The sequence below is a fragment of the Sorex fumeus genome, unplaced genomic scaffold (genome assembly GCF_029834395.1).
Source record: "Sorex fumeus unplaced genomic scaffold, SorFum_2.1 ptg000044l, whole genome shotgun sequence".
Taxonomy (NCBI): Eukaryota; Metazoa; Chordata; class Mammalia; order Eulipotyphla; family Soricidae; genus Sorex; species Sorex fumeus.
In genome coordinates, this window is record NW_026606101.1 from 10,482,748 (window position 1) to 10,509,915 (window position 27,168).

The following is a 27,168-nucleotide window of genomic DNA, read 5'->3' on the forward strand; positions in this document are numbered from 1 at the left end:
TGGAAAACTGACAAGATACTAAATACTAGGGGAAGAGTGCGTTTTATGAGGACCATTCCCGGTTTGTTGTTTCAAGCCTGTTTTCTCTCTTGAACATGTATTTCTCATGTCTAGGGAAATTTCATTCAATAAGAACATTCTTGTACATAGCAATACAATGCTGATGCACAAAGCAATAGTACAGTGGGTGGGGCACTTGTTTTACATAGAGCTTACCAGGGTTTGATCACTGGCACCATATATGGTGCCCCCTAAACCCTTCCAGGAGAGATCCCTGAGCACAGAGCCAGAAGTAAGCCCCGAGTACTACTGGGTATGTTTGGTCATAGTCCCACCTCTCCACCCCACCCCACCCCCCAAAAAAAAATACTGGGGCCGAGGAGATAGTACAGAGCTAGAAGCTTGCCTTGATTGTAGCAGACCTGGTTTTGATCCCCAACACCCATGTGTTCCCCCCAAGCCCCACCAGGAGTGATTCAGTATGCAAAGCCAGGAGTAAGCTCTGAGCATCACTGGGTGGGGCCCCAAAACAAAGCTTTAGGGCCAGATGAGGGGGCTGTATGCATGGTTTGCATGCAGGAACTCCTGGTTTAATTCCCAATGAAACCCCAGCACAGTCAGGTATGACCAAAACAGAAAAGTAAAAGTGTTAATCCTAAGACTGGAAGATAGATAGCTCGAGAGGCAGAACACAGGCCTGGCATGTGCACCACCCTGAGTTTTGTTCTTTGGCAGCACATAGACCCCTGAGCACTGTTACATTCTTGAGAATTAGGTAATGTGTGTAAGGTCAAAGAACCATCTCTTGCACTTTATATACAGAAGCTGCTACTACTACAGAATATCGGTCTGAACTTGCTCTCCAACAAAAAAGGGTACATTAGGGAGTAGACCCCAACCATTTTCGTCCCATGGGCTACCCGTTCTCCCAACAGACGCCCTCAGTATCGAGCACAGATCTCTAGTCCAGTAGTAGCATGTTTAATGAAGGTCCCCAGTCTCCTCTGTGGTCTTCAGGCCATGGGCTCGGACTCGATATAAGCACGTGAAACGGGGATGGCCCCAGTTGCTTAGAATCTGGATCTTCACCTTAGGGAAGGCAGCTGGGGGGTCATTCTGAGGAGAGAAATTGTTCGTGCCAAAGTCTCTCTCCTTCTGGCAGCCTTCCTCTCCAAGTTGTCTTCACTTTCCCATTCCCTTAGCACCCTCATCCCAAAACACACCTGTAGGTGGAAAGTCTGAATCTCTGATTTCTCCACTTCAAAGGTGAACTTCCCCAAAAACACCTCAGTCTCATCATCTGCTTCAATACCCTGGGAGGAGGAGAGCAGCTGTGTGGAGGGACCTACTGTGTGCAAGGGCTGGAGCGATAGCACAATGGGTAGGGTGTTTGCCTTGCATGCGACTGACCCGGGTTCGATTCCTCCATCCCTCTTGGAGAGCCCGGCAAGCTACCGAGAGTGTCCCGCCCGCATGGCAGAGCCTGGCAAACTCCCCATGGCGTATTCGATATGCCAAAAACAGTAACAAGTCTCACAATGGAGACATTACTGGTGCCCGCTGGAGCAAAGTGATGAACAAGGGAGGACAGTGCTACAGTGCTACTGTGTGCAAATAGCTGTATGCACACCTGTGGTAGAATAGTGTGGAAAGGAATGATTAAAGCAAGTTTCAAGTTTAGTCTAGCCAGTTGGCAGCTGCATGCCTCTGAGCAAGTCACGTCCCCTTTCTGGATGTCCCTTTCCTCATGTATAGAAGAGCCTCAGTTGTATGGCTTCCAGGGGACGATGCTAGTGTATGCTTAGTAAGTCATCACTCAAGTCTGAATGCGATACAAGGATTTATAACCAGTGGCACTATCTCCATTCTGTAGCTGAACAAGTAAAGGCTCGGATACCCGCTTTTTGGACTGAGGGCCACCTTCACATACACACTCCTCCTGGACTTTAGTCTCACTTACGTAAACTGTAAAATCTCGGGGGGCGCTGTCGGCTCCACCGGTGTGTGCCACGCTGTGTGGTGGATGCTGTAGTGTGATGTCGCTCAGCTGCACGCGGCCTGGCAGCCGGATCACCACTTGACCCTGGTCACCCTCAAAAGCCCAGCAATTCCCAGGGAAAACATCCGGCTGCAGTGGACAGAGAAACTATTAGAATTGACTCTCAAGAAAATGATTCAAAGGTCCACTCAGTTGTAAACCAAGGGCTCCACTCCCTTGGTTTACAGGGATCTGATCTCTTGCCCACTCCAGGTCCCCACTCCGGCCTCCTCCACCTGATGCCCAGCCCCCAGCTTGACCAGGTCCCGCTCTGCCAGGAGCTGCTGGGGCCCCTCCCTGGAGCCCTGCTCCCACCCTGCTATTGAAATTCAGGTTCCAGGCTCACTTCCAGGATAACCGTCGGCGACCGTGCATAGTTCCAGAGGCTGAAGTGATTCCAGAAGTAACCAGTGTCTGTGTCCACATAGTCTTGGGATGTCTTCTCTAGGTCAATGGTGGCTCCTGTCACATGGAGAAGGGAATCTCAGGGTGCCCAGGCCGGCTCAGCGCTGGGGCAAGTCTGCCCATGTCAGGGTCTCCCCAAGTGAACCCTTCTCGGAGCCACTTCTCCTACCCACAGAGCTCAGAGCATAGTCAGGTTTCCGCACAAAATCTTCATGAAGCCTCTGGAACACCAGCTCAGCCACTCTCTGCAAAGGAGATGAGGGGCAGTGCTTGCAGGCCCAGCATCACTGGAGGTTGATCGAGGGTCCCTTGGGGACTAAGTTCTCTAGGAAGGGCTTTGAAGTTGGGAGGAGAAATCCTGATGTTGGGTTCTGGGGTGGAGCTTTAAGGTTCAGGATCCAAGGAGCGGGTTGTGGCTTTGGTGGGATAGGGCAGTGCCAAGAAGCCCCCGTGTGATGCAGAGTGGGCAGGCTCCCAGCACCTGGCTCATGGAGGTCCTGGGAGCCAGGTGATGGGAGCAGGACGGGGATGTGGGTTTCACCTCGCTGTTGGCTGCACGAACACTGGACACCTCCTTGTGAAGTTTATCCAGCTCGGCCTGGAGCTGCTCCAGCTGTTGTCCTTGGGACCGCACGCGCTCGTGGTACTGGCTACAGATGGGTGGTTGAGTGGGTTCAGACACTTCCAGTGTCCGCCCCTTCGAACCCACCAGTTCCCCACCCCAGGTGACCCCTGGCACCTTAGAGTCAGGATCTCCTTAGGTTCCTGTTGGTGGGAAGAGAAAGCAGCAATGTGCTGGTCCCTTGTCAGGCAGCACGGCCCTGGAGGGTTTCCCCCGCTCTTCCCAGGCTTTACTCCAGAATCCTTAAGCACCGCTGGGCCTCTCAGAAATGCCCCTTCCCATGGGATTCTAGCTTCCAGCACTGCCCCAGTCCCAGAAACCCACAGAACCCCCATAATCTGCCAGCACCCCGCCTCCAGGCCACAATATCCCCAACTCACATTCTCCAAGGGAGGGATCAGGTACAGGAGCCCGCACCAGATTACTGGAGAAAGAGGAATGTCTTAAGGCAATGGAGGGGCAGGGAGGAGAGAAGGGGCTTGCCTGAGTGATTTTACAGAAGGGGCTGGTGTCTGGGGGAGTAACTGAGGGACTAGAGAACCCTGGAAAGAGCTAAAGACCTGAGCTCTCGAGGAAATTGCAGGTTTGGCTCCAAAGCATTCAGGGTGAAAGGGCCCCAAGATTTTCATCACCTGCTCACCTGCCAGAAAGACGCCCAGCAGAGACACAACTGTGATCAGGAATCTGACCGAACTGACTTCCCTGAGGAGGGAGGAGGGTTGAGGCCTCAGGGACTCTGGCCCAGCAGCACCCTCGGATCCCAGCCCCAGCTCCTGTGACCCCGTCTCAACCAGCTTGCCCCGTGTCCTGTCCCCCCAACAAGCACCCCTGGGATTTCCCCTTTTCCCTCTGACCTGTATACATTGACCAGCATGTCTCCTATCAGGGAAAAAAAAATTCAGTGCCTGGAAGAGTGAGCCTGGGGAGAGGAGGGGGCTCAGGGAATGGGATGGGAGCTGCACACCCACGGGGCTCTGGGAAGAGAGGGGTTAACTAGAATTAGGTGAAGGCCAGGAGAATGGAGGTTCATCTTAAGGAAGGGCCAGAGACTCAGACAGGGTCCAGAGGCTCAGGGAACGGGTAGGGGAGACACCGGAGGAATCCGGCTAGCGTGGTCCATACTCAGCAAACTCTTGGATAGTTGTGGGGGAGTCATCTCCTGTATCTCAGGCATTGTCGAGAGAAGGTCAAAGTGTTCCTCAGAGACTACAGAAGACCCAGTGGGTTCTGCGGGAATCCAGGTGCTCACTGAGACCTTAAGCAATGTAGGCCCCCCTTCCCTCAGCATCCAACCTCAGCTATCCAGGGCCTCGGGTCCGGCACCCCCAAACCGGTCCTCTGAGTCTGCCAACCCGCCCGCCCCCGCTCAGGCATATCCAGTTTGGGCACAGAGCTCATGCCTACATGAAGGCCCTGCTCGCAGGGTCCAGTGCATTTTCCCAGTTGCCACGCTCAGTACCACCGAGACCGCCCCTCTTCTCTGGCGGCCAATCACAAGATTGGCCCCCGGCACTGCCCATCACACGGGCCCGCCCCACGCAATGACATTTGGCTCCGCCCTCTCCCTAGGGCCCCGCCCCGCTCCCCAGCAGACCGCGCCCCGTCCCAAGAGGGCCCCGCCCCTCTCCCCAAGGCCCCGCCCTCTCCCTGCTTGCCCCGCCCCCGCGGCCGCCCTTGGCGCAGTGAGCCCCGGTTCCGCGTCAGGCCCCGCCCCCCGCCGCTCCCCAGGCTCGACCCCGCCCGCACCCGAGGCCCCGCCCCTCACGGTTGCCGCGCCCCCGGCGGTCCCAGTGTGGCTCTGAGGCGCCAGCTTCTGCCGAGAGCTTCCAGCCCATGTGGTTCCTCCGGGCACTCCTGGGCTCAGGGCGGGCTCCCCGCAGCTCGAGCCCCGGGCTTTCCTGCCGTCGGGTTCCACAGGACCTGGTCCAGTGGACCGGGGCCCGCTGCTCTCCCCGGAGGTGGCGCTCATGGAGCTGTGGCTGTCGTCGCTGTAGAAGTTGGGCGTGTGTTTGTGCGGAGACGTGGCCGAGCCCGGGTGGGGGCTCCGCCGCATCCTGACCCTGGGTCGCACCCTTACGAACACCAGAGCCGCCGCCGCGACTCCCCAGGCCCTTGGCCCACCCTCCGCCAACGCGCGCCGCCGGGGCCCCCGGACCCAGCGTGCAGCCGGCGTGCCCCACGGCCAGACACAGCTTTTTCTGCTTGTATGTGGATCTGGCGGCTGACTTCATAGAGGACAGTGCAGGACGTCTGGACTGCATCACAGACCTAGCTGTGACGTCACTGGGAACCATGGCAGTAACTCATCCGAGGATAAGGCGAATGGTGGATAGAATACCCGGATGAAACTGCGCCCAGAATGTTCCTCTTCCTGCTTTTTGGGTCGCAGCCAGCAATGCTCAGGGTTTTACTCCTGGCTCTCAGTTCAGAGATCAAACCTGGTGGGACTCAGGAAATCGTATGGGATGCCAGGGATCAAACCCTGATCGGGCAGGTCCTTTGGGGGAGAGGGGCCTGCAGGGCAAACACCCTAATGCCCTACCTGCTGTGCTCTCGCTCTAGCTCCCTGCTTTGATTTTCATAGCACTTAGCACAGTGAGCAACCTATTTTACTGTTTTTTTTTTTGGCTTTTTGAGTCATACCCGGTGATGCACAGGGGTTACACCTGGCTCATGCACTCAGGAATTACTCCTGGTGGTGCTCAGGGGACCAGATGGGATGCTAGGAATTGAACCACGGTCTGCCGTGCACTAGGTAAACGCCCTACCCTCTGTGCTATCGCTCCAGCCCGTTTCAGTATTGCTGATAAAACCAGGAGCGCAGGGGGTTTGTTTGGTTTACTTCTGAATCCTCCTGCACATCGCTAGGCTTAGCAGACAGTAGCAGTGCTCAAATATTTGGATAAATGAATATTAAGGAGGACATCACCCAGAGCACTCCTATCTTCTTTTGTTTGGGGTCCAAACCTGGCAGTGTTCAGGTGTGTGCGAATCTGAACCAGAATCGGCCGTGTACAAGGCAAGCACATTACCCCAACCCCAAATCCCACTTCCCACACACTCAAGTCCCTTATTCTAACCCTGATACCATGCGGTCTCCCAAGAAGTGCCAGCTTGTGATCCAGTCCAGGGTAGAAGAGCCCCTGCTAGTTCCATGTGGCAGTACTTGGCTTGTCTCAAGGCTGCTGGCACCTCTAAATAAAGATGGAGCCTTTGGTTCTGCAAACTCTCAGCCTCCACCTTTCATCTCAGTGGGCAGAGGGAAATCTGACTCCCTGGGATCCTAGCCCCAGTGTCTGGGGGTGAGGCTTTAGTATCCCCCAGGCATATATTCATACTCAAACCCAACATGTGTGTCACTGAGAATTGAGTACGGAAGCACAGATGCGTTAAAGTACCGCACTGGCCCTCCGTCAACCTGGGTTGGATCCCCAACACCAGGCATCAGAATATAGAGTTTATTTAGAGATTTAGAGCCCCGGGTACCTCTTGAACCTTAGCATTTCTGGAGTTGGGATGTGCAGGTGTGACACAGTGATACGGATGTAGGTATCTGTTTGTAAAAGTTATGCAGTGCATCCTATGCACATGATGATCCAAGAGGTTGGGGGGGGGGGGGGGACTTTCTGGAGATTATGCAGCTCACCTAAGAGGTGAGAATTCCAAAAGCCTGCTCTGGAGCCCAGACTCCTGGCACCCTCTCCCATCTCCCCTGGGAATGTTTAGGAGGAATTTAGAGGGGCTGAGACCAAGGGAGGACTTGCAGCTTGACCCAGTCCAGGGCAGAGGAGCCCCTGGTAGTCCCAAGTGGCAATACTTGGCTTGATTAGATGACACAGAACCTGGAGGACAGGAAGATCAGTCTGAGGGTCGCTGGATGTGGGGTGCCCCACTCCTAAAGAACCAGACAGAGACCAGCAAGTACTATCACAACCCTTAGATTTCCCAGTCTGGGCGCACAGACACTCTGAGGGGGTAGGGATGGGAATATCACCACCTGGTCAAGAGAAAGGGGGCAACGGGCAGCAGAGGGGGACTGGCTACTGGCTACTACGTCGTCTTCCCGAGATCAATTTTCTTCTGGATGGCGCGAGCAGAGTGGTAGATGAGTGAGTCGATGAGTCCTGCCACTGGGGAGAGAGCAGGGCCTGGGGTCCTGACAGCTCAGGGGGTGCCCCCCCGACCGCAGCTCTGAGCAGCCGGCCTTGGGCTTCTTACCTGTGAACATGCCCCCGATGATGGCACACACGCCTGTCAGGAAGTGGGTGAAGGACCTGGCGGGGGGCAGGGGTGGTCAGCAGGCTCCCCGACTCCCCCGAGGCTCGCGCCCCTCACCGCCCTCTGTTCCCTCACCTGTGCTTCTCTGTCAGCTTCACCATCATGGGCGACAGCTCATAGAGCACAAAGACGCCAGGCAGCCCCTGGTCGCCCATCAGCCCGTTGGCAACTTTCTCATGTCTGGTCACGGAGAACTGGTTTGTCCTCAGCACCTGGAACAGCGGGAAGCTGGGCCAGGGCTCCCCTGCCCTCAGCCCTACCCTGGTCCTGCCGCCTGGTGGTTCCTGGGCCAGGGGGAAACACCACGACCCCCGGCTGGCAGGCGGGCAATCCCGAAACCCCGGGAACTCTGAATGCCCTTTCCTGCCCCACCACCCGGCTTTGCTCCCCTCCCATCCAGTGACCCATGTTCTCCCAGAGAGGGTCCAGAGAGAGAAGCAACCCTCCAAGGCCACAGCCAGCATGGTGCACCCTGCCCTCCTCGGCCCCTGGCCCCCACATTCTCCCAGGCTGCCGGCCCCAGCACCAACGTCACAGGGGCCCAGGCATGAGGAGTCTGGCCAGGGCTGAGTGACGCATGGACAGTGGGCACCGGGGCACTGGATGGATGGAGGGAGGCACAGGGGCCAGTCCACAGAGCCAGCACCCACAGTGTGTGGCGAGGGCCACACCTCCTGTCCCTGCCTGTCACCTGGGAGTCAGAGCAGTACCTCACCTCCTGGCTGGCAGGAGCTCGGTGCTCCCCCGAGGTCCCCCCCACTCACCTCCCCATCCACCTTCATGTACACCGTGGGCACCACCTTCACGAAGTATTGGAACATCATGGAGGCTGCGGGGAGAAGAACACGTGGCATGAGCACCGGGCGTGGGCACTGGCTTCAGAGCGCCCCCTTCCAGGCAGGTACCTTGGGGGGCGGTGACGTTGGTGCGGTCCAGGGGGTTCACGATGCCCGGGTAGTCCTCCCCGAATGACAGGTGACGGATGTAGTGGGTCATGTTGATCTGCAGGCAACGCCAGAGCTGCTGCCTCCGCACTCGAGGGCCCCCTGGGCCCCGCCGGGAAGGCCCCGCAGCCCAGCAGCACTCCTGCCCGCCCCCCCGCACCCCCCCACTATGACATGGAGCTCTCGTACAGGGCCCGCAGGCTCCCAAGTGAGGCTGTGTCCACACGGCAGGCACAGACCCACGCAAAATGCGGGGCAGGAGCAGCTTTATTTGGAGGACACAGCAGGGAGGCTGGGCTGGGGGCCCGCACCCCCCCCCCCCCCAGCTCCCACTCGGGGCCCGCTCCCTCTGCATTCAGCAGCCACCGGCAGGGTCTCTGAGGCCATGAACTAACCACCCACTACCCCGGCCTCCACAGGGGCACTTCTGTTTGTTCACTTAAAGGAGGCATGTTCCCCGGAGAGACACCCAGTTTTTGCTTTCTAGAAAGGGGGTAAGGTGGAGCCTCTGAGCTACCCCCACCCCCACGAATGTCCCATCGCAGACTGGCAGCAGCCCTGGGGCGCCCCCAACCTGGTACATACGTTGTCTAGGCCGAAGCTCTGCAAGTCGTGGACTAGGAGAGAAGGGGGGAGAGTCACAGGGGTTCGGAGTGACCCAGCGCCTCTCAGGCCCTCCTCCTCCCGCCGAGGGCCCCTCCCCGCCCCGGCTCCTTCTGGAACTCCTGTGCCCAGCCCTGCAGCAGGGCCCTGCTTGGACCTGTGGGGGAATATCGGCCCACCTAGGACCTATGGAGGAGTCCGGGCGCTCCTCAGGGGTCTAGGGGTCTGTACACCAGTCCCCCGCAGGCTCTGCTTACGCCTCAGGAAATAAGGAAATAAAACCCACCCCCAGTCTCATGAATGCCAGTGAGGGGGGACCTGAGAGGGGGTTCAGGTGCCACCCCAGACTCGTCCTCCGCCCTCACCTTAGAGGAAAAGCTATAGGCACATGGGACCATGTGTCCTCGAACCCTGATCCCTCCTGCTGCAAGGACCCCCACAGCCAGATCAGGGAAGGCCCCATTCCAGACCCACCCAAAGCTGCGCCCCCTCCGGGGGATGTCTAGACCTGTGTGGGGGGTGGGGGGTAAGGGGACCGAACCACTTACTTTCCACAGCATGAACTGCAGCATGGCAGGGGAGGAGAGGGGAGGGAGGGAGGAAGAGAGACAGATTCAGAGCAGCACAGAGAGAACCAAGAGACGAGGTGCAAGGACAGAGTGGAGCAGCCCTGCCTCTGCACAAGTCTGGACCACCATGTCCACAAGCGCCTTTCCCCGGAACCCACACAGATGCCTCAGCAGCGCCGGAAACGGAAGCTCAAAAGGATGAAGGCGCATCCTCGGGTCCAGCAGCTAGCAGGGAAGGCCTGGAAGCCAATGGGCTATCCGGCCCCTCTGCCTGTGCTTTTTGTCCCAAACATACTGCTGCCCTGCGGGACATCGCTGGGGCACAAGACCAAAGGGCACCGGGCAGGGGAACGGGCAGGGGGAACACAGTGGCTGGCCGGGGTCACTCACCATGCACATGGGACTGCTGGAAGCTCTTCCCAGGGGCAAAGTGGAAGTTGCCAGCAACCTGCAGGGACAGTTCCCCTCACTCTCCGGCTGTGCCCCCCCACCCCCACCCCGGGCCTAAGGAAGCCGGGGGCCCTGTCCTGGCCCCTTCGTACCTTGTTGACTTCCAAGAAGCCGTACACCTGGCAGCCTTCGTTCTTCTGCTCCTGCATCTTCTGGCTGAAGCCCTCCCGCTGGCACTGCTCGATGGTGTCGGGGTTCTTGAAGGCCCAGCCGCGCCGGCGGTAAGCCTCACGCACATCCTCGCATGTGTTACAGCACCTGCAGCAGCGTGCCACGAGGAGTGTGTCAGGGAGGTGGGAGGCGCCACGACCCACCCCCCCGTCCCCCGCTGCCCCCACCCCACCCACACCTTCCCCCGGGGTAAGCTTCCTTGGTGACCACAGAACTTTAAAACACAAATTGAAAATACATACTCCCCATCCTGTCGGGGAAAAGAGAAGTTGTGGGAGAGGCCGCGGCGATGCTGCCCCACAGGGAGAACATAGCTAACGGCCTTGTCATAAAGCGTGCGCTGGGAGGCAATGAAAATGGCCAGTTTTATGTTACCTATTTTATCTCAATAAAAAATATCATATATGGGGCCAGAGCAACAGTACAGCGGTGGGTAGGGCATTTGCCTTGCAGGTGGCCAGCCTGGGCTCATTCTCCAGCAACCTATATGGTTCCACAAGCCCCCCTGGACTGATCCCTGAGCTCAGAGCCAGGAGCACCACTGGGTGTGGCCTCCCCCCCCCCCAAAAAAAACCCAAAAAACCAAAAAGCTTAAAACATAAATCCCCAGACCTGGCCCCAAGGAATCTGCCTCTGAGGGACATGGGTGGCTTGTGGCAGGCTGGCCTGCTGGCTCTGTGCTCCATGCAGCCCGCACAGCCGACAATGCACACACAGCGCCCAGGCACAGACACCGCCCACAGACCGGCCAGAGCAACTCTAGGACAAAGATGCGCCTGACAGTCCTTCAGAAGGAAGATGGTGAGTGTGGCGCCACGGCACAGGAGTGGGACCCAGGCGACTGGACCGGGCAGCGCCCATGAACCAGAGCAGAAACCACGTTAGCCTCGTCCACTGAGGCTTGGCCACACCAGGGTCAGTGACCAAGGTCCACAGCCTAGGCCTAAACTCCCACCTCGCTACTGGCCAAGGAACCCTGCTCCACACCCCGCACCCTGAGGCCGGCTTACTTGATGTCTTCCGTCTCGGCCCCATAGCAGCTCTCACAGCGGTTAGGGTCCAGGGAGTCAGGGTCAAACACTTTCACCTCGATCTTCCCGAGCTCTGAGGGGAAGGTAGAGGCAGAGGCATCAGGGGCGCGCGGACATTGTGGCCTGACCCATCCCGACGTCCCTTCAGCCTGCAGCTGGTGGACGAGCAAAGTCACAGCAATGGTGTACGCTAGTCATCTCATGAAAGCAAGTGAGGAGAAACCAAGCGAGGAGAAACCAAGTGCCTGACACTGAGGAAGAGACAGTCCCAGGGTGCTTCCATATGCTGTTTCCTTTCCACCCCCCATGGCACACTCCCAGGGAGCCGATTATCACCCCCAACCTGAGAAGCTGCAGGACAGCTTCAGGGAAGAAAGTGCATCTGCCCCAGTCGAGGCAGTAGGCGGCAGATTTCAGCTCTACTCCAAAGCGCAGGCCCTGACCATCCGGCCCACTCCCTGCACTCCAGCTTCCTGGCAGAAACAGCCACTTCACTGCCAGTGTCCTGCCCTCCCGCTCCCGGGCAAACCATCCCACCTCAGCCAACTCACTCCTGTGCTCACATCAGACCCTGACATGACGGATTATTCCAGCTGTTCCAAACTGAAGTTCCTAAAGAGCGGTAACGCAGCAGGGAGGGCACCTGCCTTGCACCTGGCCAACCTGGATTTGATCCCCAGCATCCCATATGGTCCCCTGAGCACCGCTCTAGGAATAAGCCCAAAGACACGGGATCACTCTGAAGCAGACGCCTGTTTAGTGGGGCATTATTTACAGTCACTAAGACATGCACACAACTGAAGTGTCTTTCAGTAGGGAAATGAACAGAGAAAACATGGTGTACATAAATCATGGAATATTAATTGGCCCATAAAGAAAAAAGTTCTGAAGACAGTATAACGGGTAGGGTGTTTGACTTGCACACGGTCAACCTGGGTTAGATCCCCAGCATCCCATATGGTCCCCTGAGCACCAAGAGGTAAAGGTAAAGGTAAAGGCCCTCCCGTTGATCGTCGATTTGCTCGAGCGGGCCCAGTAACGTCTCCATTGGAGACTTTGTTGTTACTGTGTCTGGCATATCGAATACTCTCGGTAGCTTGCCGGGCTCTCCGAGAGGGGCGGAGGAATCGAACTCGGGTCGGCCATGTTGGCCGCTTGTAAGGCGAACGCCCTACCCGCTGTGCTATCGCTCCAGCCCGAGCACCAAGAGATTAATTCCTAAGTATAGAGCCAGGAGTAACCCTGAGCACCACCAGGGTTGGCGTGGTTTAGTCCAAAAACCAAAAAAAGGGGGGAAAAAAAAAAGAAAAATTCTGCCAAATATTTGTGATAGCATGAATTTGAACACTCATTATGCTAAGTTAAAGAAAGTCAAATGTTATTTGAGCTCATAAGTAGAATCCTTAAACAGACTGAAATCAGGCCAGAGATGAACATTAGCCTTCTATGTGTAAGGCCCGAGCTCAACGGCCCCACCCAAACACACACACAACACGGAGTCACAGAATGGAGTACAGAAAGGTTGTTTCCAAGGACCAGAGTGACAGTGCAATGGGTAGGATGCTTGCTTGGCACACAGCTGATCTGGGTCCCCAGCACCATATATGGTCCCCCAAGCACCACAAGGAGTAAGTCCTGAGTGCACAGCCAGGAGTTACCCTTGAGCATAACTGCATATGGTCCCCTGCAAAAAATTAGCTGTGGATAGTGCCAGAGCTAGATAGTACAGCCGGTAGGCACTTGCCAACCAACATAAGATCCCTGGCACCCCATTTGGTTCTCTGAGGCCCTGCTGGAGTGATTCCTGAGCACAGAGCCAGCCAGGTGTGCCCCCCTCCCGCAAAAAAAATCCCCAAATTCAGGAGTGATTCCTAAGCCCTGAGCACAGCCAGGTGTGGTCCAAAAACCAAAAATGAACTCTGATGCTTAAAAACAAATGTGGAGGGCCAGAGCGAGAGTAGAGTGGGTAGGGTGTTTGCCTTGCACACGCCAACCTGGGTTCAAATCCGGCATCCCATATGGTCCCTGAGAACCGCCAGGAGTAACTCCTGAGTGAAGAGCCAGGAATAATCCCTGAGCGTCGCTGGTGTAACCCAAAAAAAAAGCAAAAAACCGAAGAAACAAACAACCAACCAAAAAACAAACACACACAAACAAATGCGACTGTGTGTGGGAGGCCACGTACTCTGTTATGGTTCTGACTGCAGATCTGCTGGGATCATGCTACACTAATGTGGGCATCAAACTCAGAGCCGAACAGCTGCAAGGCAGACACTTGAAGACACTGAGTCATCCCCGCAGATCTCAGTCCAGTCACTTTAATTACCACCTCTCTGGGTGCTGATAACTCCTATTTTATTTCTCCCACCTCTGCTGAGGTTTAGGCGGGTACCGATAATTTCTTCCCTGCAGCAAGGCTAGAATGGATGTTCTGGGCTAGGGAGAGTTCAGCCGGCTGTTGCAGGCTTTACATGGAGGCCTGGGTTCAAATCCTAGACCCCAGAGTACTGCTGGGGACCAGTGACAACCCCTGAGCAACAAGACAGGAGAAGTTCCCAAGCACTGTCCACTGTAGTCCAAAATAAATTAAAAAAACAGGCACGCCAAGTTTACCACACCTAAAAGCCTGCTATCTGCCCCCAATCCTGATGGTCCCCAGGGATTAAGCTCAATGACCAGCACTTCTATCTTCTCCTAGAGTGAACAGGGCAGACTCTGTAACTGCCAGAGTACTACCAATATGAGGGTTCTGTGACCTCTAAGGCGCAGGTGAAGTCATGGAAGAAAGTGAGACTTCCACCTGTTCTCTACTGGGTCCCCTGCACAGGGACAGCAGCTCCCACACCGAGGACACACAAAGGGCTCTACTGAGAGGCCCACGTGGCAGGCACAGAGGCAGCCTGCCAGCACAGTGTGCCAACCCAACCTCGGAAGCAGACGCACAACTGCTCTGGTCACAGTCAAACCTTCACTGAATGTGTGGCGGACTCCAGCACAGGTTCATCTGACCATGCCACTTCTGAATTCCTGCCCAGACAAACTGCCCTGACCAGTGTTTGCTGTCATGAGCAAACTTAGTTTCTGTGCTTCGGAAGCAAGCAGGGAAGCCGAGAACTTTTTGGGTGCTCTGGTACAACATTCCCTGACTCCTCTCACAGAATTATCTCCCCTCTCTGGTCCTCTCCCATCTCGAGTTGTACATCTGGCGTGACATTCTTCTGGACAACCTCTCTCTCTTTTTTTTTTCTTTTTGGGTCACACCCAGCGATGCTCAGGGGTTCTTCCTGGCTCATGCACTCAGGAATTACTCTTGGTGGTGCTCGGGGGACCATATGGGAAGCTGGGACTCAAACCCGGGTTGGCTGCATGCAAGGCAAATGCCCTACCCGCTGCATTATTGCTCCACCTCCTCTATCTTTTCTTCTTCTTCTTTTTGTTTTGGTCACACCCATCAGTCCTCAGGGGTTACTTCTGTCTCTGTGCTCAGAAATCACTCCTGGTAGGTTTGGGGGACCCTCTGGGATGCTGAGGATCGTACCTGGGTTGGCTGTGTTAGAGAGAACCTTACCCGCTATACTATTGCCCCAGCCCCTGGACTCTCCTTTCTTACATCCCAATCCAACCGTGCAGCAAAGTGTACTGATACCCAACATATGCGTCCTAAACAAAGAATAAGGTTCACCAACAAATAAATCCTTAAGATATGAAAAATAGTTTCAAGAAAACTTTGGTACAGTGGGAAAGGGAGTTAAATGGAGGCATTGGTAGGTTGCCTAAAAGGAAGTTACAAGTAAACATTCATTGGAGCCAGAGAGGTAGTACAGTGGGTATACTGCTTGCCTTGCACATGGTAGATCGGGGTTCAAGCCCCTGTATGATTACACAAACCCCACCAAGGGTGATCCCTAAGCACAGAGCCAGGAATAAGCCCTGAGCACTGTTAGGTGTGGCCCAAAAGTACCCCCGCAAAAAAATGTACCATGTGTACCAGGTATTGTACACTTTTACTGCATTTAACTCTATAGTTCTGGTAACAGAAGATGGTCCAGTGGCTAAAGCACTTGCCCAGCAAACATAGGGCTGTGAGTTCAAATCCTGGTGCTGTCACATATGTCTAAACAATCCTGACAGTTCTGCTGCTTGGGATTCCCTGAGAGAGAAAGAGCAAGGAGACTTAAAAAGTGGCTTAAAAAGTCGTCAGGGTAAGAATGAGGCCCTGAGTTCAATCCCCAGTGCTGTTGCACATACCAAAGTGATGCTAACTCTGCATTGTCTGAACATCACTGATGAAGAAATAAAGAAAACAAAAATTTCTGCAAGTCCCTGCGGAGAGTATTACTGTTTTATCATCACTATAGCTGAGGCTGGAGCAATAGGGCGTTTGCCTTGTGCGCGGCCAGCCCGGCTGAGCTGCGTTCGATTCCTCCGCCCCTCTCAGAGAGCCCAGCAAGCTACCGAGACTATCTCGCCCGCACGGCAAAGCCTGGCAAGCTCCCCGTGATGTATCTGATATGCCAAACACAGTAACAAGTCTTACAATGGAGACGTTACTGGGCCTGCTCAAGCAAATCGATGAACAACGGGAGGACAGAGCTACAGTGCTATAGCTGAGATTCACTATAGACTATGATATCTATTCAGGCAATCTAAATAGAATATACTCTTGGGGTCAGGGAGGTGGCGCAAAGAGCTGGAGCACATGCTTTGCATGTTCAATCCTGGCACTGTAGATCCATTAAGCACTGCAGGGCACTGTGACCCAGAGCATCGCCATGTGCTCTCCCCCAGGACACACCTCTCCCCTGCCCCTCCCTCTCACCCCTCCCCCTTACCTCTTTCCCTTAAGCCATTCTGCATTGTGAAGGAGAAAAAACATTCACGGATGCATTCAGTCAATGGGCTGGGGAAGCAAACGCCCAGAGAATGTTGGATCCAGTGAGAGTTCTGCCAGGGCAATGGCACACAGGCCCAAAGCGCAAACTTCTGCTATGCAAATCAAGATAGGCAGGCTACCCGTGATGTAGGTACCTCTGAGGATGGCAGCCAAGGGGAGTCTACACAGTACAGAGAAGCGAGAAGGCTGTGTTTCAGCTCTTTCTGCTTCTCAACTCAAAAGTAATGCAATTTCTGTGTGTCTGAGCTGCTTCCCTGTCGCTGGGCTAGCCACTTGCCAGAAGGCAGAGAAGGGGCATGTCCAGTTGTGGCATCTGAGACCCGACCCCTTCCCGGGTTACCATGCCGCTCCGCCTCTGAGCTCACGGGGACGCCATCCTTATCCAGCCGCTGCTTGAACAGGTTGTGTTCCACGTCCAGCTGCTGCTCCCCGGCCACATCCATGGCATCAATGCTCAGATCTGGAAGTAGGAAGTCGGGGTAAGAAAGCAGCATGCCAGGGTCCTGGGGAGGCCGGGCCTGTCTTGGAGCAGCAGAGGATGAGGGAGGAAGTCAAGAGTCAAGTCCAGCACCTCAGGCCGGAGGTGTGGCATGGAAGCTCACCTGGACATTTTCGGACTTGCAATTCCCACCCAGAGCGAGGTACTCACAGGCACAAGGCATGTGCGGGAAAAGCACATCGATGTTGATCTTCAGTTTATCTCCCCGCGACTTGTCCACATAGAGCTCGGGGTGCACCTGGGGCAGGGCCACCGCTGTAAGATTTGGCCCCAAGCCTCTCCTTCCCCAATGCCTCCCCCTAGGACCCGCCCCCTAGAATGCCAAGCCCCACCCCCGGACCCGGTCCCGCCCCTTACCTCGGTAGTGAGGTAATACTGCAGCTCGGACAGGAACAGGAGCAGCATGAGGAGGCCGCTGACAATGGTCACTGCAGAGCGGGGGACGAGAATGGCCTCTGTTCCATCCCCTCTGCCTCCGGCAGGCCAGGCAAAGTCCAGATGCCCTGTCCAAGCTCTAGGACACCCCTCTCCCCGTGACCCCGGCCCCGCAGTGGCCTACCTGTGGCGCCCCCGCAGGTCTTGACCCGGAAGTCCTCCAGAGTCTTGGGGTAGGCATCGAACTGCTTGAGCTTCCCCAGCGCCTCCATGGGGACCAGCCGGAAAGGGGATGTCAGTCAGCCCGCCCCTGCAGGCTCCCGCTTCCGGTCCGGAGCCCGGGCCACGCCCCCTTTTCCCGCGCGCAGGCGCAGCGCTCCTCACGCCTGGCTCCACCCCCCTCGCCCGCGTTCCCAGGAGGCCACGCCCTCCGGCGCTGCCACGCCCTCTCGCGTCGAGAACTGGGTACTGGGGCTCCCGCGGTGCTGTTTCTGCGCACATGGAGGGGTCTGCGATGTTGAAACCGTAATAGCATCCTCTTCCTTGTGCTAAGCACTGCCAGGCTAAGAGGTTCACACGGTGACTCTTACAAATTTGAAACATCCTAGAATGTTGGTTTTCAATTTTCCCAGCCTGCAACATTAGCCCTTGAGAACTGGTTAGAAAAGCGAACTATTGGGCCCCTGACCTGCAGAATCACTGCACTGGCTCCCAGGGCCCTGCAGGTCAGGTTTGAGAATTACAACCTAGAAGGTGTGTCTAGCATCTGCGTTTTCTAAAAAGGAAACAGTATATCAGTCAATATCCTTGCCCTAGTATATCAGTCAATATCCTGGCTTCATGCCAACCCAGATCGTGGGACCTCAGAGTGCTCTAGGATCCAGGGCCTTTGAGATTGATTTTACTCATCTCAATGATTCTCCTGAGCATGGAGGGAATGATTCTAGTCATTTCCGTGACTTAGAGCTGAACTTTGATACAGAGGCACAGTAATGATGGAAGCTGATAGGAGAAAGTGTCTTACCTGCTAGGTCACAGAAGGCTTCCAGAAAGAGGAGGGACACAGACGCCTTCTGTCAGCCCCAGTCCAGAGAAACTGAGCAATACCAGAGTCCCACTTCTCCCCTCAGGCAGCAGTTTACCAAGGAAGAGAGAAAGATCGGATGAACACGTTGATTGAAAATTAACTGAGGCCAGAGACATAGTACAGTGGGTGTGACATTTGCCTTGCACACAGCTGATCTGGGTTTCTTTCCTTGCCATCACACAAGGTGTCCAGAATAATGCCAGGAGTGATCCCTGAGTACAGAGCCAGGAGTAAGCCCTGAGCACTGCCGGGTATGATCCTCCAAACAACAACTAACAGTATTTTTTTATGAAACTAGGAAATGGAAATAACAACAATATAGACTTCAGACTCACTCAGATTCTTGCTGAATTGCTTTTAAAAAATCTACACACTAGTGTGTATCTACACTAGTTAAGTAATTTATTATTTCACGGAACTATGCATTTTGATTTTACTTCTTTTTGGATTCTGGCCACACCCAGCGATGCTCAAGGGTTACTTCTAGCTCTGCACTCAGGGATCACTTCTGTAGGGCTCAAAGGGGACCACAGGGGATGCTGGGGATAGAACCTGGGTCAGCCACATGCAAGGCAAGTACCTTACCCATTATACTATCTCTCCAGCCCCTACATTTTGATATTCTTTTTGCATTTTTTACCACACCCAATAGTGTTGGGTGTTACTCCTCAATCTGCACTCAGGAATTACTCCTGGCAGTGTTCAGGGAACCATTCTGGGGAGCTGCTAAATGCCCTACCCACTGTACACTGTCACTCTGGCCCAAGAAACCTTTTCTTCAGAATCAAATTGTAGGTGCCAGAGCGGTAGTAGAGCGGGTAGGGCATTTGCCTTACATAGCCAACCCAGGTTTAATCCCCAGTATCCCATATGGTCCTGCCAGAAGTAATTCCTGAGTACACAGCCAGGAGTAAGCTCTGAGTATTGCAAGGTTTGGCCCCCATCCCCCCCCACACACAGCAAAATAAATAATAATAAAGTTTCCAACCCTATTCCCCAGGTATCTTGAAAGCCATCAAAAGTTGTTTGCTGTTATTGTTGCTTGTTTGGGGCCACATTTGACTGTGCTCAGGGCTTACTCCTGGCTCTACTCTCAGGGATCAGCTGTGTTGGCACTCAAGGGACCATACATGCCAGACAAGCTCCCTAACTACTGTACGACCCTGAAAACCATTAAAGGTTTTTCATCGTGCTTTACCCCCCACCCCATTATTTGATTTTGGGGCTATTCTTGGTGGTGCTAAGGGGCTACTCCAGGCAGGATTTAGAGGTGACTCCTGTTGGTGCTCACTGGTGCGGGGAGGAACCCAGGCTTCCTTGCCAAGCGTGCACTCTGGTATGTTGAGCTGTGAGCTGTCTCACACAAACCCCCCCTTTTTTTTTTCTCTTTGGGTCACACCTGGTGATGCACAGGGTTTACTCCTGACTCTGCACTCAGGAATTACCCCTGGCGGTACTTGGGGGACCATGAGGGATGCTGAGAATCTAATCCGGGTTGGCTGCGTGCAAGGCAAATGCCCTACCTGCTGTGCTATAGCTCCATCCCCTCACACGGACCCTTTTGTGTTTCTTATTACCTCCTGAGGGTTGGAGCGATAGCACAGCGGTAGGGCGTTTGCCTTACAAGCGGCCAACATGGCCGACCAGAGTTCGATTCCTCTGCCCCTCTCGGAGAGCCCGGCAAGCTAGAGAGAGTATCTCGCCTGCACGGCAGAGCCTGGCAAGCTACCCGTGACGTATTTGATATGCCAAACACAGTAACAACAAGTCTCATGACGGAGACATTACTGGGCTCGCTCGAGCAAATCGATGAACAACGGGAAGACCGTGATACCGTGATTACCTCCTGAAGACTAAGACTGATAAAATGATGGTAGTAACAGCAAAGAGAAGGTGGTTCAGAGATAGAAGTAAATGAATAATAGGACAAGGAGAAATCAAGCTAGCACATGAGTTTCTGGCTTCAGGAACTTCACCCTTTCCTGAGATAGAAACATCTTGGGAACTGATGGATTTATGGGGTTTTTTCTTTTTTGCTTTATTTTTGGTCACACCTGGCAGGGTTTAGGGGGTTAACTCCTGGCTCTTCACTCAGGAAGTGCTCAGGGGACCATACGGGATGCTGGGGATCGAACCTGGGTCATCCGTGTACAAGGCCAAGATCCTACCCGCTGTTCTTTCCCTCTGGCCCTGGAACTGATGGATTTAGAGGGGGGAAATTCAGCCTCAGTCTGGTCCAGTGACTCAGGTCTCCACACAGAAGCCAGATAGGCTGCTGGGGATGGCTGGAATCCAGAGAACAGATAAGGGTGAGTGGAAGTTAGTCACCCTGTGAAGAGGGATTTCTCACAGAAGGAGCAAAGTTTCCTGTCAACTCCCTTCATTCATCTTGTTGATCTTTTTGCCAGGTGGTTTTAAGTCTCTGTGATACAGAGGTGAGGGAGACAGACATGCTTGGTTTCTGAGCTCCAGGACTCAACACCTGGGACAGGTGTGGGTCCTGCTGTGCAGGTGGAGTGGGGGAAAGTCACATTATGTACTTTGTCATGAGGTCTGTGATATAAATGCACGGTGGTGCGTGAGGCCTCTACCTTCCTCCTGGGGGAGATTTCAGGCCCCACCACAGTTTTCCTGTATGTTTACTTTGGCCCAACCAGAGTTCTCTTTGAAGATGAGACAGGAAAGGAGGGGCTGGGAGGAGGAGGAGGGGGTCTGGTGTGGGACCCTGTGGAGTCATGGAGGCTGCAGGACAGAAGATGGGGGATTATCTGTGAGCTCAGCACCACCCCCATCCCTTTCCTAGGTTGAAAAGCCAGCTGGCTGCCAGCCCTGGGTCCCCACCAGAGCCTGGGTAGACATGAGACACCTGTGCAAGTTTTGTTTTGTGCAAGATTTTTGTCATGTGGGTCTTCTGAGTGATCACCTTGTCACTCATGGTCCCCTCCCTGGATCACACACCTGAATTGGCACCCCAGGAAAAACAGATGTGCTTGGTCCCATGGCACTGCAACTGCCCCTGGGTTAAGTTGGGGTGTGACTGCCCGCCTGAAACCGGTGCAGGGCATGGGAGGAGGTTGTTTGCTGAATGTTACGGTAAAATAGTGGAATCTGGGCGGGGCCAGAGTCCGTGTGTTCTGACTCTGGGCTGTGCTGGTTGGCCAGTGTCAATCTTCTGCCATTAGTCCTTTTCCTTCCCAGATCAGACCTATTCCCCCTACCTGGCCCCCGCTGAGTGTCCCTCCCGTCCACAGAGCCTCACCCCTGCACAGGGTCTCCCCACCCAGCTTTGCCCTCTTTCCACTGGGAGCCGAGATGGGGCCCACACTCCCCAAACATCCTCTTCCCATGGGACCTGAGGCCAGGGCCACACTCCCCAGTATTGTCTCCCCTGCTCTTCCCGGGGCCTGACCTCAGCAAGTGAAGTTAGTAAAATGTGGAAGCTGCTCATGGCGCTGCCCTGGCAGTCCTGGGGCCACTGGGATCTCTCCTACGGCACCTGTGCTTTGCTGGGGAGCATAGCACGAAGGTCTTGGGTTGCTGGCCTCACCCTCACACCGCGATCTTCAAGTGGCTCCGAGGAGGCGGCTGCAAGGTGCACCCTGCCCCAAATTCTGCCAGCTTCGACTCTCCTAGGAGGCACACAACCTCCCTGCAGGAACCTATCTGCTTCCAGCCCACCGGGGACCAGGGCGCCAGCGCACACATGCTGAGGCTCTCCTGGAAGGACTGCGGGCAGGAGCCTGACCACCGAGTGTGTGGGATTACCTCAGAGGGGGTCCCTGGAGGCCTTTTTTTGACCCTACTAGGGGGCACTAACAGGACTCTGGCTCTCCTAGCCCACTAAAACGCCCCCTTTCCCAATCGTCTCCTAGATTTTGAAAAAGATTCATCTCTCCAATGAAGTGGAAGAGTCAAGCCCTCCTGGGGGGGGGGACGGGGGGGCGGTCACATGAGCGTCTGGTTGGGGACTAGCCAGGTCACCTTCTCACCTTGAAGAGAAGCAGAGCAACAGGGGCTGGAGCGATAGTACAGCAGGGAGGGCATTTGCCTTGCACCCAGGTTCATTTCCCAGCATCCCATATGGTCCCTGAGCACCACCAAGTGTGATCCCTGAGTGTAGAGCCTGGAGTAACCCTTGAGCACTGCCAGGTGTGGTCCCCAAACAAATAAAAGGTTGAGCAACAGACCAGGGTTGTAGTTGGCCCTGGAGCTCAGGGCTCTGGTCTGGGCATCTGTCCCCGAGAGCAGGAAAGGAAGATCCTGGCGTCTGCATGGTGTCAGACTTCACGTTAGCCTTCATCACAGGGCCCAGATGTTTCGGCCCGCTCCGCCCTCCCCAGCCCCTCCTGGGCTCCCCCGCTGGGCCTCTTGGCATTGCCCTGGCACACAGGCTGCCTCCCACAGCAGCTGTGCCCTCGAACAAGCAGGCCCCTCTCGTGTCCTCCCCAGGGACCCCTTTCTGAGGAGCCGCCTGCTAAGCTGCTCTTCTGGCTTCTGGGGTGTCCTGAGAATTTGTCTTCAGGGTCTGTCCGCAGGGAGGAGGTGGCCTGCAGCCTTGTCCCAGCTCCAGGTGTCACGGTCACCTGTGATGCAGAACAAAGGGAGCGGGAGGCCAGGGCAGGCTGCGCCCCCACACCGGCCTCAACCAGCAGGCCACCTGCTCCGGAGTCGGAGAACTGATCAGACCAGCGTTTCCAGGACGCTCTTCGGCTGGCACAGAGACCGGCCACCAGGGAGCAGGTGAGCAAGCCCGGGCCCACACCACCTCTGGCTCAGTCCACACGAGTCCTCTTCCTTAGCCCAAACCCCAAATGATGGGACAGAGGAGTGGGAATGGGGAGGCAGGGAGTTGGGAGTGCAGCTCTAGCAGCAGCAGCAGCAGCCATGGAACTGTGAACAAAGGTGAAGGGGAGAAGGAACTCGTGTGGAGCTCAGCCTGGTACTGAATAAAATCAGGATCAGATTTGAATACTCCGGAACCCTGTAAAAGGGGAGGGAAGGGCCGGCCTGGATCTCTTGATCTCAGGGCAAGAACATTTTCTTTTCTGCTGGAACCTCTGGTAGACGCAGGCAGAGAACTGACTCACGGATCCGAGAGGGACACCCACGCTTTCGGGAAGAGTGCCTGGGAATGACAGGGCCTGGCTCGGGGATAGTCACTTGGTCCAGCCCTAGTTCTCCATGAAAGTGCCTTTGCACCTTCATCAAATATCAAGTGATTGTAGGGTTGGAGAGAGAGTACAGTGGGGAGGGCGCTTGCCTGGCACACAGCTGACCCGCGTTCAACCCTCGGAACCTCCTATGGTCCCCTGAGCCTCAGGAATGGTGGTGCCACCCCCGGTGGTGCTGGCTGCTTACTCCTGGGCTGGAGGAACCCTGAAGATCACTTTCTGCAGATTACATGAAGTGCCAGGATGGAACCTGGCTGAGCTACATGCCAGACAAATGCCCTAGCCCCTGTTCCTGCATGCAAAGCAAATGCCCTACCTGCTGCACTATTGCCCAGCCCCTACATGCATCCACGCTTGACAATGGGGCTCAAGACCCTCATCTGGGTGTCTCCTGTGACCCCGTTCCAGTATACTTATGCCCTGACAGGAATCCTTTGGCGCGATCCTTTCTCAAAGGATGTCCCAGATATGCGGCTTCTGCCCCAGTAGAGGCAACAAAAGAGAACCGAGGCAAAGACTCAGGGTTTATTGTGGAGGGGAGGCGAGAGTGAGGCTCAGGGGCGGGGGTGGCCGATTCCGGAGGTTGGGGAGCAGTTGCCCCTCTGGGTGTCTGCAGGCCTGCGGGGCAGGAGGGACCTGCTGTTCCCCAGGGGAGCTGCACCGGCTCCTGGGCTGGGGAACACCTTTTGCTGCTACCTGGAGGTGGCGGCGGCAGGGCTGGGGCTGGGGCTGGGGTAGAGTAGGGCTGGGCCAGGGGACGTCAGGCTCTGCGTCAGGGACTCATCCAGCTTGCGGGTCTCGGCCTCCAGAACAGTGGCCTCGGGGGCCTGGGCCACGGTGAGCAGCGAGTGGGAGAGACTGTGGTGCAGGCCCGCGAGCTCCCGGCTGGTCTGCACCGAGCGGGCGATGTAGTCCTGCCTCTGCTTCCGCTCCAGGGCCAGCTGTGCACGCAGCAGAGCCACCTGCAGAGCACGAGAGTGAGTGAGCCACCAATGACCAATCCCAGGACCAGGCTGCCAGGATTTGGGGCACGGCCTGCGCGAATCAGAGAACCCAACCTGGCTCCCTGAGCACCACCAAGGGAGTTCAGAGCCAGAAGCCCTGAGCAAGCAAGCCCTGTGGCTGCCCAATCCCCTTCTCCCCCCCAAATTCCTCACCCATGGGTCAGAGAGACAACAGAAGGGAGCAAGGTGCCCGCTCTGCACACGGTCCAGCTGGCTCCTTAGCACCTCATATGTCCCTGAGCATACTGCCACAAGTGATCCCTGAGCACCACCGGCTGTGGCCCAGCTCCCTACCTCCACCCACGGGTCTCTCTTGTCAGACCCTAGTCTGAGCCCCAACTCGGGAATCACTCTCTGGGTAGGTTCGCTGTGTGATTGGGCCCTGCCAGCAGTGACTACTGACTTCTGAAGTGAGTTCAAAAGTACAAATGTTCATTACTCCTGGATCGTGAAAGCCAGGTAGACCTTTGGGTGAGATCTAAAGATAAAGGGGCCAGGGGCCGGAGCCATAGTACAGCAGGTAGGGCATTTGCCTTGCAGGCAGCCAACCCAGGATCAATCCCCGGCATCCCATATGGTTCCCTTGGGCCCTCCAGGAGTGATCCCTGAGTGCAGAGTCAGGAGTAAACCCTAAGTACTACCAGGTATGGCCCCCAAATCAAAACCAAAACCAAACCAAACCAAACAAACAAAAAAACCCCAAAAGTCCTCGAGAAGATCTTTGTGCCTTTACAGTTTCCTGAGCGCAGGCCAGGGTGCGCCTGAACACAGGTGGCCAGGATGCTACTGTCTGTCCGTCTTAGAATATCCTAACTGGGGGCTGAAATGACAGTACAGCAGGTAGGGCATTTGCCTTGCACACAGCTGACCCGGGTTCCGTCCCCAACTTCCCATATGGTCACCCAAGCCTGCAAGGAGTAATTCCTGAGTGCAGGGCCAGAAGGAAACCCTGAGCATCAGCAGGTATAGCCCAACAACCAAAAAAAAAAAAAAGGGAAAAAAATCTTCCTACCCTTGTCCTTCCCTTCCCCTTCGCCCCGTTGTCGGCTGTTTTCTGAGGCAGGGAGGTCTACCCTCTCCCCCACGAAGGGCAGCTGCCACTCCACAGCAAACACCGGTGCTGCCCGGCAGCAGAAAGCAGAGGAGACATACCTCTTTTTGCAGCTCAGCTGTGTGTGCAGCTTCTGAGGTTCCCTTCTGCCCTCTTTGCCCATCCTGTGGGAAACAGGCGCATCTGAGGGGGCTGGCCTTCCCTCCCTGGCTTCCGCATTGGCCCCCTCGCCATCCTGCTGGCAGGAGGGGCGCCCGCCCAACACGGCCAGAGACTGACCCGGACCACCGGAGGTGGGGACAGCTCTGGCGTCTTGGAGATGCCTTTTCTCTATCAGCCAGAACCGCACACCCGCCTAAAGCTTTCACTGTGGGCAGAGGGGTGGAGACATGGATGCATCCTGGCCCTCGAGCTGTGTCCTCCCCTGCTAGGCTGAGGCGTGTCTGTGGACAGGCACCTGCGCTGAAGGATCGGGGCCTCTATATGGATCTTGGCTGGGGAGAGCGCACAGAAGCTTTGCATGTTAGAGCCCAAGGTTTTAAGCCTTGGCATGTGTGGTTCCTGCACACCGCTGGGCGGCCCTCCTTGTAAGCCCCACACGGGAACGTGGTCCCAGGAAGTACCATAGACTCATCCTATAAATTCTGTTATAGAAGGGGCAGTGCAGTCTGAGAGGTCCAGCTCCTAGGTACCTCGGGGCTTGGTCTGTGTCCCCCAGCTCCTGCTACCAGAGATTCTGGCGGCGAGGCCCTGAGCCTTGCTCTGGGTGGGGCGAGAGGTGGGGACCAGCCGATGAGCTGCAGGGAAAAAGGGCGAGACCTCAGCGTGTCGGGCTCTCAGCCTTGCCTCTACCCCACCGAGGATGGCCGTGGCCAGGGCTGTGCTGGGGGTGCAGAGGCCCATCGGGAGGTTGGCTCGGGCCTGAAGAAGTATGGCCTACAGTGTGGGTGCAGGGGCCTGGTTTTGGGGGGCTGCAACCAGTCACGACAGGACAAGCTGCTGGTGGTGGGTGAAGCCCCATGTCCACCCACCTCCAGCATGCCCGGCCGGGAGACGCGCAGGGAGTCCCGCTTCAGCTTCCGCCGCTCTCGATCCACCTGCCAAGATGCAAGTGAGAAGTTGGGGTGCTGTGGTGGGGGGGACCCTGGGGTGGAGCTCCCTTGAGGGGAGGCCGGCGCCTGCGAGAGTGTGAGCATGCAGGGAAAGCAATACGGGGTGGCCCAGAGGGCACAGAAACGCTCCCAGGGCAGGAGGGGCAGGGCCAACCCCCAGGCCTTGGAAAGAAGAGTCAGAGAACTTGTCCAGAAGTATTTTAGTATGTGACTAAAATAGTGGATCATTCCAGCTGCTGGAGCGATAGCACAGCGGTAAGGCATTTGCCTTGCACGTGGCTAGCTCGGCCAAGCCAGGTTTGATTCCTCCGCCCCTCTCGGAGAGCCTGGCAAGCTACTGAGAGTATCTCGCTTGGCAAGCTCCCCGTGATGTATTCCATATGCCAAACACAGTAACAACAAGTCTCACAAATGGAGACGTTATTGGGTCTGCTTGAGCAAATCAATGAATGGGAGGATGGTGCTACAGTGCTTCAGCTCTGTCCCAACGACTGGACTCCACTATTCCACAGGGCACTTTCATGGGTGAGTTTGAAGGGAACGGGCATGTCCGGACACCCATGCAGCTCTACCAAGGGTCTGGGGATGCGGCTCAGTGTTGAGACTCTAGCTGACAGACTCTGGACTGGGAGTTTGTGCCTCGGCATCAGTCCACATCCTAGTGTGGTTTTATTTTTTTGGATTTTGGGTCACACCCGGCAATGCTCAGGGGTTACTCCTGGCTCTGCACTCAGGAATTACTCTTGGCGGTGCTTGGGGACCACGTGGAATGCCCGAGATCAAACCCGGGTGGGCCACGTGCAAGACAGACACCCTCCCTGCTGTACTATCTCTCTGGCCCATCACATCCTGGTGTGATTCATG

At 55.8% G+C, this 27,168-nt stretch overlaps 3 protein-coding genes across 4 annotated transcripts in view; all 3 read right to left on the reverse strand.

Annotated features, from left to right (window-relative positions):
• Window positions 1-981: 981 nt before the first annotated feature.
• On the reverse strand, window positions 982-4,936 carry SPAG4 (sperm associated antigen 4). Its single transcript, XM_056121531.1, is given in 13 exon segments — window positions 982-1,116; window positions 1,224-1,313; window positions 1,961-2,128; window positions 2,385-2,500; window positions 2,613-2,688; window positions 2,985-3,093; window positions 3,183-3,208; window positions 3,446-3,489; window positions 3,706-3,767; window positions 3,920-3,964; window positions 3,966-3,984; window positions 4,188-4,292; window positions 4,831-4,936. Coding segments are annotated over 13 exon segments (1,065 nt in total). The 5' UTR covers window positions 4,901-4,936.
• A 2,072-nt stretch (window positions 4,937-7,008) lies between these two features.
• Window positions 7,009-17,220, reverse strand: ERGIC3 (ERGIC and golgi 3). 2 transcript variants are annotated; one of them, XM_056121520.1, is made up of 14 exons: window positions 17,064-17,220; window positions 16,862-16,932; window positions 16,655-16,742; window positions 16,346-16,465; window positions 11,091-11,184; window positions 10,002-10,167; window positions 9,850-9,907; window positions 9,439-9,453; window positions 8,873-8,904; window positions 8,249-8,345; window positions 8,108-8,172; window positions 7,419-7,555; window positions 7,284-7,339; window positions 7,011-7,195 (listed from the first exon to the last, which is right to left on the reverse strand). In XM_056121520.1, exons 1-14 carry the CDS (start codon window positions 17,149-17,151, stop codon window positions 7,116-7,118), a joined length of 1,167 nt encoding a protein of 388 aa, XP_055977495.1. In that variant the 5' UTR covers window positions 17,152-17,220; the 3' UTR covers window positions 7,011-7,115. The 2 variants fall into 2 exon arrangements, with proteins under 2 accessions (XP_055977496.1, XP_055977495.1); XM_056121521.1 differs by lacking the exon at window positions 9,439-9,453 and having other exon boundaries at window positions 7,009-7,195.
• A 6,487-nt stretch (window positions 17,221-23,707) lies between these two features.
• Window positions 23,708-27,168, reverse strand: part of CEP250 (centrosomal protein 250) — a 45,143-nt gene continuing 41,682 nt past the window's right edge. The window contains exons 31-33 of the mRNA XM_056121446.1: window positions 26,224-26,289; window positions 25,294-25,356; window positions 23,708-24,099 (exon numbers count right to left, since the gene is read on the reverse strand). Coding sequence (XP_055977421.1) covers window positions 23,830-24,099; window positions 25,294-25,356; window positions 26,224-26,289 — 399 coding nt within the window. The 3' untranslated portion in view covers window positions 23,708-23,829. The remainder of the gene's footprint in view (window positions 24,100-25,293; window positions 25,357-26,223; window positions 26,290-27,168) is intronic.

Excerpts from the sequence above, each read along its gene's own strand:
- ERGIC3 (XM_056121520.1), bottom strand. The coding sequence starts at position 17,151 with ATGGAGGCGCTGGGGAAGCTCAAGCAGTTCGATGCCTACCCCAAGACT. Across the intron at positions 11,185-16,345 it reads CTCAGAGGCGGAGCGGCATG|AGCTCGGGAAGATCGAGGTG; the intron begins GTAACCCGGGAA and ends CCTTCCCCTCAG. Across the intron at positions 8,173-8,248 it reads CAACGTCACCGCCCCCCAAG|CCTCCATGATGTTCCAATAC; the intron begins GTACCTGCCTGG and ends TTCTCCCCGCAG.